The 12,605-nt window shown below is 33.8% G+C and overlaps 1 protein-coding gene across 1 annotated transcript; it reads right to left on the bottom strand.

The window, feature by feature from the left end:
* Window positions 1-1,839: 1,839 nt before the first annotated feature.
* LOC114315185 (uncharacterized) lies at window positions 1,840-2,684 on the bottom strand. Its single transcript, XM_028261772.2, has 2 exons — window positions 2,125-2,684; window positions 1,840-2,014 (listed from the first exon to the last, which is right to left on the bottom strand). Exons 1-2 carry the CDS (start codon window positions 2,682-2,684, stop codon window positions 1,840-1,842), a joined length of 735 nt encoding a protein of 244 aa, XP_028117573.2.
* Between the last annotated feature and the right edge of the window lie 9,921 nt (window positions 2,685-12,605).

Genomic DNA, 12,605 nt, shown 5'->3' with positions numbered 1-12,605 from the left:
AGATTTAAGAATTTTATTGTGTAATTAGAAAGTGATTTTATACCTCAAAACTAAAAGTCCAACTTTATATTTAACAATAGTTATGGAGTTTCATTTTGGAAAATGAGGATACTTCAATCAACATTAAATTTATGAAATTAAGTCTATTTTGGGTTAAGATGAGTGTGAATAATGATAAATGAGAGATTGTGAAATATGAAGATGTTATATGAAGGTGTTGTATCAAAGAAAATTAAATGTTGGAGATTTAATTTATAACCATGGGTGGTAATTGACAACCAATGTGTTTTAAAAATTGAATTTGAAGACTTGATGATAATACGGAAAAGTAGAGAAATAGTTTGAACCCAAGAATTGTGAATACTTTAAAGATGATTCTTTGCCCCTATGGAGGTGTTGTTATATTTTTGTGTGACAAAATAATGAATGATTTAATAGATAATAAAGAAGGTCGTGAAACATATTTGTACTTGTTCTGTGAATGTGATTTTAATATATGGTGGATGTATATTGAATTAATGTGTTATGGAAATAATGGAAGATGTGTTGGCATTGTCCACTAATTGTAATGATGGATTGTGATGTTATCTTGGGGTCCGTTTCTTATCGTATTTGAGCCGACAAAGCGCGGCGCTTGAGATAGGTTCTGCCTTCCTTCCGGAGTAGCGTCCGGTAAAGCGTATGGTATGTTGAGGTTCCGCGTTCCTTCCGGCTGGTGACCGGTAAAGCGTGAGGTTCCGCGTTTCTTCTGGCTTGTGTTTGGTAAAGCGTGAGGTTCCGCATTCTTTCCGGCTTGTGACCGGTAAAGCGTGTGACTCATGGAGATGACTTGTGATTGGATCCGGTATTTGATATGAAATCAATTGAAAGAATGGAAATTGAAGTGGTAATTGGATTATGGATTGGTGATGGTGAACTTAATGAATTAGTTGCGACAATAAAGGTAAATTATGAGTATTATTCGGTAAAATAAATAAGAGACTGAATTGAGAGGGGTTTGTTAACCTTGTGTTACCTTGAAATGAAATTTGAAAGTGTAAATAACGGTGTCAATTGGGTATAGGAGAATTGTTAGTGAATCAAAAAGGAAACTTGAACTTGAAGTTATGGAGCTCTAAATAAATATAATGAGTAGAAAGGAAGAATGAAAGAAAAAGAGGAACATTAAAAATGGAAACTGAATGACAAATATTTTGGGAATTGGTTAATAACTTTTTAATGATGTTGTTTTCTTAAATACGGTTGTTTCACAAGGGTCTATGTTTTTCTAAGGTTAAGTGATGATTTTAATGGCTAAAGGTTTTTCTTGAAAATGCTTAAATAGTTTTTGAGAAAAAAGGTACCTTACTTATGGTATTTTGAAATTATAAAATGTCATCCTACTATATGGTATCACCCTGCAAGCATGATCACTTCTATCTGTGTGTTTGTTATTGATTGAGAACTATGAGATTCCTATTGGGCATTAGTGCTGACCTCGTTGTTGTTTTATCTTTTTACAGGAAGAAGCTTTGGATTCATAATGGAAGAGTTACAGAGTCCATGAGTCTGTTTGTGTGTAATTTTGTTATGGGTGTGAAGGAAGTAATTGCTGTATATTGATATTTGTATTTATTTATTTGTAGCTTCACAGTAGAATAGTGGCATGTATTGTTGTTTTCATTGAGAGAAAGAAAACATGTATCATTGTATTCCCATTACTCAAGGGCAATGGATATTTGTAAAAAAAAAAAAAAAAAAGAAAAAAAAGAAAAAAAAAAAAGATCTAAATTACAAGCTTTGGTAATGTTTTCGAGTAATTAAAAATTGGGGAGTGACATAACTTCTTTGGTCTACTTGCTAATTTTTTGCTTCTGATGGATTCAATTTCTGGCCACCTTCATTATACTCATGCATGTCTGGAACTGGGTGTATCATGAATGCATAAGTATCCAAGTACCTAGACTTGCTGTAATACTCATGCACATAAGCTTCTGGTTGCTCATGATTGATTTGAATTGCACTGATGGCATGACTACAAGGCAAACCAGACAAATCCCATCTCTTACAACTGCATGTCCTAGTACTTAGGTCCACTATGTACTCCTCTGAAAATGATCAACCTCAAATTCCAATTGTCCACACCAGGTTGCAAAGCAGTTCTTTGATTCCACCTTCAACTTCTCAAGTTTGTCATGAATATTGGGATAAATCTCACCACTGTATTTTGCCATTCTAGCCTTTTTAACTTGAATCCTTTGCGTCAATTTCCTTCTGATCCATTCAAACATGGATATTATTGGTAGCTCTCTAGCTTCTAGGATGTAAGAATTGAATGACTCACTCAAATTGTTCACAAGGATGTCACGTTTGCTCTTTGGAGAAAAATTTGACCTTGCCCACAAAGTAGGGCCAGTCTCCTTCAACCACTCCACAGTTGTCTTCCTATTTCCAGTCTTAGGATCAACTTCTTCAATCTTCTTCATCCAATAATTGAATTCATGCACGTTTTCAGTTAATGCAGCTTTCCAGAACAGGTCTCTCAACACACAACCACTGTATTTTGTCTTGAAGTTATTATACATATGTCTCAGGCAATATCTGTGATCTATAGGGTATAACTCTACAAATGTTTCAACCAACCCCTTTTGTCTATCTAATATAAATGTCCACTCCATCTCCTCAACACTCCCAATATCACTCATCAATTCCTTAAGAACCAAGACCAAGAGGCTTTACATTCTATCTTAACCAAAGCCATTGCAATAGGATACATGTTGTCATTTCCATCTCTCTCAATAGCACTGAGTAGCTACCCTCCAAAAATTCCTTTCAAATGACAACCATCTAGTCCTATTATTGGTCTACACCCTGTTAGAAATCCATCTTTCTGTGCACCAAGTCTGAAATACATTCTTTCAAATGTAGGCTCTGTCTTTTCAGGATTAGTTGTTATTGAAATGTGTGAGGTTGGATTTTTCATAATAACTGTAGCTATATAATCCCTAATCCTGTGATATTGCTCTGCCAAATCCTCTACAATTATCTCCCTGGCCTTTCCCTTTGCCCTATATATTTGAAACCTACTTGCATCTACCATTATCTCTCTTCTAATTTTTTTTCTTGAAAGAGGCTATGGTAATGAAGGGGCTATCTCTCACCTTATTTACAAACTCCTTCCCCAAATACTTAGAGTTGGCTTGTTTGTTACTATAATGCCTCCCGCATGTGTTCCCTTCTAGAGTTTTGATCTGAAAGGTTGTGGTTTCCCTAAATAAAGAGGCATGTATCTGTAACAACCCCGACCCTTAATTAACGTTAATTCATGCTTAAGTGTGCCTAACAAGTGATTAAGAAGAAATCTTGAGTTAATGACATGTGTATTGCATTATTAATGTGTCTCTATCTGCATAGCATAGAAAGATCTGTTCATGTTTTAGTTTCGATTTGCGAATTGAAAGCCTTATCGACATCCGACTCAAAAATTGACTTGATTTATATGTCTATCAGGATTTATAGGATTTTATGGTAGGTTTAATTTAAATTCGATTTGGGATGATTAAATTAGAATAAATAAGGTTGAATTATTTGAATCCAAATTAATTACAAGTGTGCCATTGAGTGGGCTTATACAAATTGTTGCAAATCTTATACATATTTTGACTTGTCATTTTCCGTCCTCAAGGCCCAAAACGTGAGAGAGACTGAAGAAGGAAGAATTGGCTAAAAACTTAAAGAATTTGGGGCTCAAATTATAGGATGCTAGAAATTGTTGTCATTGATGAACATTTAAGAGTTTTGACGTTAACCATTGTAGATTCAGGCCTCTAGGTAAGGGACTAAACTCTAAATTGAGTAATTGAGTTAGATTCTACAAGATTATTGATGAATTAAGTAAATTCATGGTAGAATTGCATTAGAATTGGGAGAATTGGGCCATACCATACATGCATGTGCAATTCTTCACAATTTTAGCATAACTTCAAAGAATTCTTTCATGCATGTATTTATTTCATCTATGTTTTGAGAATTCATCATGTTTTCTACCAAATTGCCAAATTTAATCTTGGTTTGAAATGTTTGAACTCAAGGGAGATCATGCATGTTGTATTTATGTTTTATTCACGAAGTTTTAGTTGGAATTGTGTTCGATTGGCATGCCTTTGGGCCATGGTTCTTGAAATATTTTTAATTCATGTTGCTTTAGGGTCTTCATGTATTTTCTTAAGTTTTGGCCCAGAAAAATCGAGTTTGAAGCTTTAAAGGTTGAGTTTTGTGCTTGAGGATCAATATGGAAATTCTAGATTTTTTATCCACGCTCGAGCGGAGGACTTTACGCTCGAGCGTACACTCTGAGTACATGCACTTCCGCTCGAGCGTCGAGAGTCACACTTGAGCGTAAAATGCATATGCCCAGAAGTTCATGTGTTTTGCAGTCCGCTTGAGCGAGGGTTTGAGTTTCACGCTCAAGCGTGGGTCGAGCGTGAAAAATATTCAACCAGTACTTTTTCAAGAGTTTGTAGTCCGCTCGAGCGAGGAAAGTCATGCTCGAGCGGAGCTTCATTGTCTGCATGTCCGCTCGAGCAGGAAAAGCCGCGCTTGAGCGTGGACCCTATTTTCAGCAAGTTTTGAAAAATGTTTTCCAACACATTTTTTTATCTTCATTTCATCCTAGGCATTCCTAGGCCATGTTAAGACTCCATAATGAGGATTAAAGACTAGAAACACACTAAGAACAAACGAAATAAGTTATGCACAATTCGAACGTGTGTTTCAAGTGTGTATCCATATGTGTGTTCGTGTAGATTGCGTGCCTCGAACCATTTGATTAATCTGCTCTGTTTGTCTGCACCCGAAGCCAACTGTGAGTAATAACTTTGTAAAGCTATGTTCAATTATAATTATTTTCTGAATGATATAAGATGGTCTGTTTCCTGAAATAACATTTTCTATATGAATGATTGGTTGTCCAATGTTTCTGAAATGTATTCGTGGCATTCTTAGCTTCAAATGATATCTGTTATCTGTTCTGTTACGTCCCAATTATGGGTCAACTGTATGTCTCATGAGCCAACTGTTATGGATCATTACGTCCCATTTATGGGCCAACTGTATGTCTCATGAGCCAGCTGTACCGTCTCCGTGCACGTGAGTCAACTGTATGCCTTTATGGCCGTCCATTTATGGGTCAATTGTATGCCTTTATGGTCGTTCCTTTATGGGCCAACTGTCTCTGCTAGGGCTAATAAATGTACCACGTACGATTAACTACAAATTTTGATTATGAATATGATTCTGAATCTGTATCTGTTATGAACTATGATTTCTGAACAGGTTTATGTAGCCATTTTTGACAACTACTGAATACCGTTTCTTATAACTATTATGGACAACATTCATTAAACCCTTTACTTTGTTATTGTTCACTGGGCTTCCGCTCACTATTTATTTATATGTATGTAGGTGAGCAAGCGCGTGACCAGGGTTGAGAAACCTCCTGGCGAGTTTTGGTTTCAGTCAGCTATTATGCCTCCCGTAGAGGTTCACTTTTGTGATCTGTTGAGTTTTGTGTCCTTGGGACTTTTGTACTTCCAAAATGTTTATGTCTGGTCTGAACACGCTTGAAATCTTGTCTATGTGGCTTGGGTGATATAAGGTTACTGTACTTTTCGACGTCATATCTGTATATATGCATATATGTATATGAAAAGTTTTTAAATTTTTGTCCTATATATGTCTGCACGGCTCTATGGACTATGTAAGTTTGTTTATTTGCTTCCGCAGCCCCTGGCTATATGTTAATCTGTTCAAAGGCCTTCGGTAATCCAAGGATTACTGGCCGATTACGATGCTAAACCTATAGGGGCGGGTATGGGTCGTGACAGTATCGTCCATGTACACCCATGCCTGCTAACAGTAGTGATCCTAGCACTCTCATTTCTGATGTACCTTATATTATAACCATGTACTACATTAAACTCCCTCAAATACTCTCTAAAAACTTGGGGACTGTGAAATTTCATTCAAACTACAAGTTTGGGATCCTTCATCATCTCTTCTTTGTATTCTGGGTATCCAGCAGCATCTCCCTCATCTGATGATCCTTTCAGACTAATCAATTCATCATCATCATCATCAACATCTGAATACCAACCAACATCATCTGGTAGATTGACTTTAGGTGGTGGTCCTTCAGTTCTTCTGTGTGAGGTTTCATAAAAAATGTCATCATTTGGACCCTCTAGGTCTTCATACAACCAACTTTGGTCATCACTTTCCTCTGCACTATCCTTAGAAGTTTCAGTAGCACTATATTCTTCACTAACTATATAGTCTAAGTCCTCAGAATCATCACTATCAGTTCTCTCTTCATCAGCCAAAAATTCAGTCTCACTCTGTGCACTGTCACTCTCATCATCTTCATTACCTTCTACAGACTCAGTGTCAGTAGTATGCTGCAACCCCTTCTCATGTTGTGTGTCATTACCCTCATGCTCTCTTCCTATTTGACTTTCCCTAGCTTGATTCTGACTTGATTTCTCACTACCCTCACATTCCTTACCCATATCCTTACCCTCAGCTACCTCTGCACTATCATATCAGTCATTCCCAATGTCATCAACTATGATGTCAATATCAGACAAGTTTATATCAATAATGTCTGTGTCACCACCACATATGGCATTACCACCCTATTCTGTGTCACCACCACCTATGGCATTACCACCCTGTTCTGCACCATTGGGATTTGACAACAACTCACCATTGGATGACAAAACCATAATGGGATTTACACCCTTCTCTATATACACTACTATATAATCCAAACCCTTATAAGCCTCAAGCATTTTCATCACATCAACATCACTGTAAATTGTTTTCAACCTAACATCTAAATTATAACTAGGCCATGTATAGTACATATCTATGTTTCCTCATTTTCCATCAACCAAGTCATAATAAAGGTCTCTTAACTCAAACATAGACATTTTTTTAAGGTCACAGTTAATTATTTCATTTACCCTACCACCCTCATAAATAACATGTGGATGAAAGACAAAATGGCCCCTAAGGTGCATTTCAACAATTATGAATTTGCCTAATATTTTCAGTATTCACTCTTAAAGTAGAAAAAACTTTCATCAATACATTTTGGGACCACAACCCACAACCCTAAACAAAGATATAGTCATGCATGTAACCAACATAAACTAAAATAATAAATAATCCCTAATCCCCAAACAAATCACACAAAACAGAAAAAGAATATAAAAGCATAAAGTCATACAATACAAATGCCTACAGTATATGACAAGCATAAATTAATAGAATTAAAAAACCTATTCTTCAGGCATAAAATTAAAAGTTAATTGAAGAAGGAAACAAACAAAATAATACACTGAGGATTAGGGATAAACTTCACATTTTTATTGCATACCCCACACAAAACACAATGACAATAAACAAAGTAATACACTAACATCATCCACTACAAATAAACAAACAACCATAGAGGACTACAGTATATGAACAACTTCATATATACAAAACCACCATAGCAACAGGATATGACTAACTGCATCGAACACAGTGTCCATGAAAAAAAATTAACCATTAATGATACGAAAAAGGGAGGCACACAAACCCTAATATACAAAACATACGGGATCACAGTATACAGCAACAAAAAGTACATCAGCTAACATTATATATATATATATATATATATCAGCAAATCGAACTGAATGAAATACAAAATAAAAAGCAATGATTACCTTACAACTTATTTTTCGTAAACTTTTGGGCTTTGTTTGCTTCGTAAATCTCCAAATCAGTGACAATCGAACAATCGAACAATCGAAGCCTTACTTTCTCAAATCTATACACTATTTCGTTCGATTGAAATCCTAATTTGTTCAATTGAACAACCATAATTTGTTGAATCGTTTAATCGAACAACCCTAGTTCTCTTCACTTTCCTCTTCTCAGATTCACGACTGTTAGAAGTGAAAATGGTAAGCAAGCTTAGAGATATATATATATATATATATAAGGGAAAATTGGTCGTTTTGCGTTTGCCATTAACGGTGTTAACGGTGCATATTACTCTATCAACCACAAGGGGATTATGTGGTGATGTTCAAAAGTTAGGGGGGTAATTCGCACATGGCCTAAACCATAAGGGGGTAAAGTAAAGTTTGCCATAATTTTTTTTTTATCTTAAAGCTTTTTTGTGTGTACATGTTAGTACCGAATTAGGCATTATCTAAACCAAACTAATTTGATAGCTGAGCCTATATTATATGGGTTATATATGTTATGTAAAAATTTATTTATAATAATATTTTTACTTAATTGGTTTATTATAATGGATTTGATTGCATTTAATAATCATTGAATTTAATTTATATTATTTATGTGTAATCTTGAGTTTAATTTCGCTATAGTATTCACACAGTTATTGACTTTATTTGTGTTATATTTAAAGATTAAAACTTATTTATTTCAATTATTTATTATTAATTGATTTTTATTTTTATTTTTTTGGGCATATTGAAATAGTGGATTTAACTCGAACTTACTTGAATTACGTTTGGTTGGATTGAGTTTATTGTAGTGCATAATTGATTTGATCTTAAATTTTAAAATTTAAAATCAATTATAATTGAGTTGATTTGAAGAACTGCTTGCTCCATTCCAGTAAACAATTGTAAGTTTTAATGTTTTAAATGCTAAGTTTTTATTTAAGTTTTATTTTACTATTACTTTTTACTATTACTGTTAGTGCTATTTCCTTCTTCCTGCTTCCGTTACCCTTATGGTATTAGAGCCAAGTTGCTATTGATTCGTGTTGCTACTTAAAGTGCTATTTTTATTTAATCAACTCTATTCCTTTCCTCTACAATTGTTTCCAGTTCTCTTAATCTGTCAAAATTTTATCTGTGTCTTTCCACTTTGTCACTAGCCACCCATCTGTCGTCCCAGGTCCTAGGTAAGTCCTTTGGTTAGGTAGTATTGAATACATAGGGGTTTTCCGGATTGGGTATGTGTGAACACATCGTATGTGAAAACATGATAAGTTTAGACAATGTATTAAGATCACTGTAACCATTTTAAGAAAAGGAAAAAATGAGTCGATTATTTAGAAGTAACTCTTTTGTCAGCTCCAGGTCAATAACACTACCCTCTATACGTAATCAAGGTTTAGTAATTAATGAAGAGGATGTAAAAATACAAAATGATAACATTGATGTAAGTTGGAACATACCACAATTATCGATTAAAGAAATATATAAAACTACTTTTCTGCAGTCTACATTCCATGTCAACCTTCATGTTAAAACCTTAGAACAAGTTTATGCTTTAGAAAAACTTAGAGAAACATGTCAATTACTTGATGTTTACACTATTAAACGTCATTTAAAAACTGGTCATAATTTTATTTACTTAGGATTAATTCAAGTTGGAATCAAACCATTAACACAATAAGGAAAAAATACTTCTGTTTTATTATGTTTAAGAGATGCTCGTTTTCTTGACTATAATGATAGTTTAATGGGTATGATGGAAACTGGTCTCCACAGAGGACCCGTCCATTTTAATTGCTTTCCTGATTTTACTCTTAGTCTTAGAGATCCACACATATTAGATGCTTTAACTTTGAATATTCAGTTAAATGGTTCTTTCACAAATATGAAAGAAAAAGTTCATAATATTGCATTAATTTATCGTGTTTATTACAAATGTATTAAAACTAATTTAAATGTTCAAGTTTTACATAAAAGTCCAAAAGACAAAACTTTACTGATTCAAAGTAGTAGTAATGATACTAATATAAATATTCCTAAAATGATTGAATGGAAAGATATTACTCTCCCAGATCAATGGGTTACAGTCAATGAAAATTACAAACATAACCAAAAACAGTCTACTCGTCGAGATATCGAAGATATTCAATAATTTACTGATGGCTTAGTTAGAATTAAATTTAATAGATCTACTCAATCCTCTAGACATAGTATTTCTAGTATACCTACTGATACTGAAACAAAAGATGAAATATTTAATACATCTTTATTTAGGAAAAACAGTCAAATTCATATTGGCCAAACTTCACATAGTAAAATGAAAGGAGTCGATGATTCTGCAACTTTCCAAATTAGTAAACCTGTCTATTCAAGTTATACCCATCTTCCTGAAGAAGATACTATCTCTCAGGACTCACCTACACAAACTAACTTTGAAGTCATACCCCTAATAAACCCTCAATTATTAACTATTAGTAAACCTTTTGCCCCTGACTTAGATAAATTACATATTGAATTTAAATCTAAAAATAATAAAGTCAAACGACAAGCTTATAGGCTTAAATATGACTCTTACCAACAATCCAAAATTACTCACAAATGGTAGAAGTTTATGATTGAACATAGTATAGAAGTCCCTTTCTTTGAATACTTAGAAAATTATTACCAAAAAGTTAATACCATTACAAAAACCAAATGGAAAACTTCTCCTAATACTACTGTTAGTTCTAGTCATCCTCCTCTTGCCATTATTATCATCGAACACCAAGGTGCTGTTATTAATGCTTCTCCATTTAAGTTACCTAGAAATGATACTAAATTAAAGAAAGTCATTGAAGAGAACAATTATACTAATCAATGTTTAAAAATAATTGGTAAACAATTAGATAAAATAGAACTAATTTAGATGACTATACACCTAGTTCTTCCTTTAAACAAACTTTAGACAAGCCTTTAATTAATTTACCCAGTCAACATTCCAAAAGAGATAGTTTAGTTACTCAAGATAGTTCTACCGTTAAAATCATAAAACAATTATTCACTAAGTTAGCCTCTCCTTCCAATGAAAAAGCTGCTTCTCCTTCAACTAAAAAAGGTCTTACTGTGTTAAACCAACAACCTACTTTAGATATTATTTCTCACCAATTAGTAACTGACACATTTGACAATGAAATAAATCTTTTAGCTCAGCATTGACATTTTCAATCCCTTTAGTCATTTTTCCATCGTTTATATAGACGATATTCTTATCTTTTCTAAATCCCTTAGTGAGCACTGGAAACATCTTACTGCTTTCTTTTATACCATAAAAACTCATGGTCTAGTCATTTCCGCTCCTAAGATTAAACTATTCCAAACCAAAGTCAGATTTTTAGGATATGACATCCATCACAATACAATTTTACCAATTAGTCGATCTATTGAATTTGCTTCTAAATTTCTTGATGAAATCTTAGATAAAACCCAGTTATAAAGATTCTTAGGCTCACTTAATTATATTGCTGAATTTTACAAAGACCTTAGGAAAACCTGTTAACCCCTTTTTGATCGATTGAAGGATAATCCTTCTCCTTGGTCTTCTACTCATACTAATATTGTTAAGCAAGTCAAGAAATATGTCAAGTCTCTCTTGTGTCTTGGTATTCCTACTGAAAATTCATTTAAAATTATTCAAATTGATGCTTCTGATATTGGTTATGGTGGTATTCTTCTCTAGAAAATCACTCCTCAGTCATCTGAACAGATTGTTCGCTTTCATTCTGGTGTCTGGAATAAAGCACAAAAAAATTACAGTACTATTAAACAAGAGATTTTATCTACTGTTTTATGTATTAATAAATTTCAAGAAGATATTTAAAATAAAAATTTTTACTTCTTGTTGATTGCAAATCTGCTAAATATGTTTTAGAAAAAGATGTTCAAAATCTTGCTAGTAAGCAAATTTTTGCTCGTTGGCAATCTATTTTAAGTATTTTTGATTTTGAAATTGAATATATACCTGGTTGTCAAAATTCTATTCCTGATTTTCTTACCAGAGAATTTTTACAGGATGGATAGTGAGTTACATCATGCCAATTCCCTTTATTCCTTACCATAAACACCAGATTAAACACTATAAAACCTTAGTCAAACACACTGTTTCTCGTCTTGCTTATCTCAAGTCAACTCATCCAACTACTTAACGTGCTCAATATATTCAATACCATCGTATTAAAGCTCAAAGACAACAACTTGCACATTATCTTAACTGTTTGCATTCTCATATTGATCAATTAGATATCCTCAGTGGATGCTAATTCACAATCACCTATTTTACAGATGTCTTATCAAAGACCTTTGCGACCATCCAGCAAGGCTCTTGTGCCTTCTAGTCAACCAGTTCCTCCTCCTTTGGAATTAGTCACCAAATACCATCCTGCTGAATTAATCAATCGTTACCAAGTCCTTGGTAATATTCCTAAACCTAGTTACACTTCTGCATTTGCTTCAGATCCCTTTGCCTCATCCTTAAGAGCACTTACTCCATATCCACCCAATCCAATCAACACTTTTCGTTCCAACTATATTAAATTTCAGACAACCAATTTATTCTTCAAAGAACCCACTCACAAAAACAAACACGATGTTCTTGATTTAGTCACAAGTTATTTTCCTCCAGGATGGCACTTTGTCTCTCTCCATCCCGATAAGTCAATTTCTTTTTACAAAGACATCCTTTTTAATCACAAGTCAATTGTTATTAAACTCATTTATGATTGAGTTCTCACTAGTAAAATTGTTTACCACTTACTTTATATTCATAGCATTGTCTCTCTTGAT

This window comes from Camellia sinensis, chromosome 1 (genome assembly GCF_055761805.1).
Source record: "Camellia sinensis isolate YWXY chromosome 1, ASM5576180v1, whole genome shotgun sequence".
In the NCBI taxonomy this organism is placed as follows: domain Eukaryota; kingdom Viridiplantae; phylum Streptophyta; class Magnoliopsida; order Ericales; family Theaceae; genus Camellia; species Camellia sinensis.
Note: the sequence above shows the minus strand (reverse complement) of the source record. Positions and strands in the feature narration are given on the sequence as shown.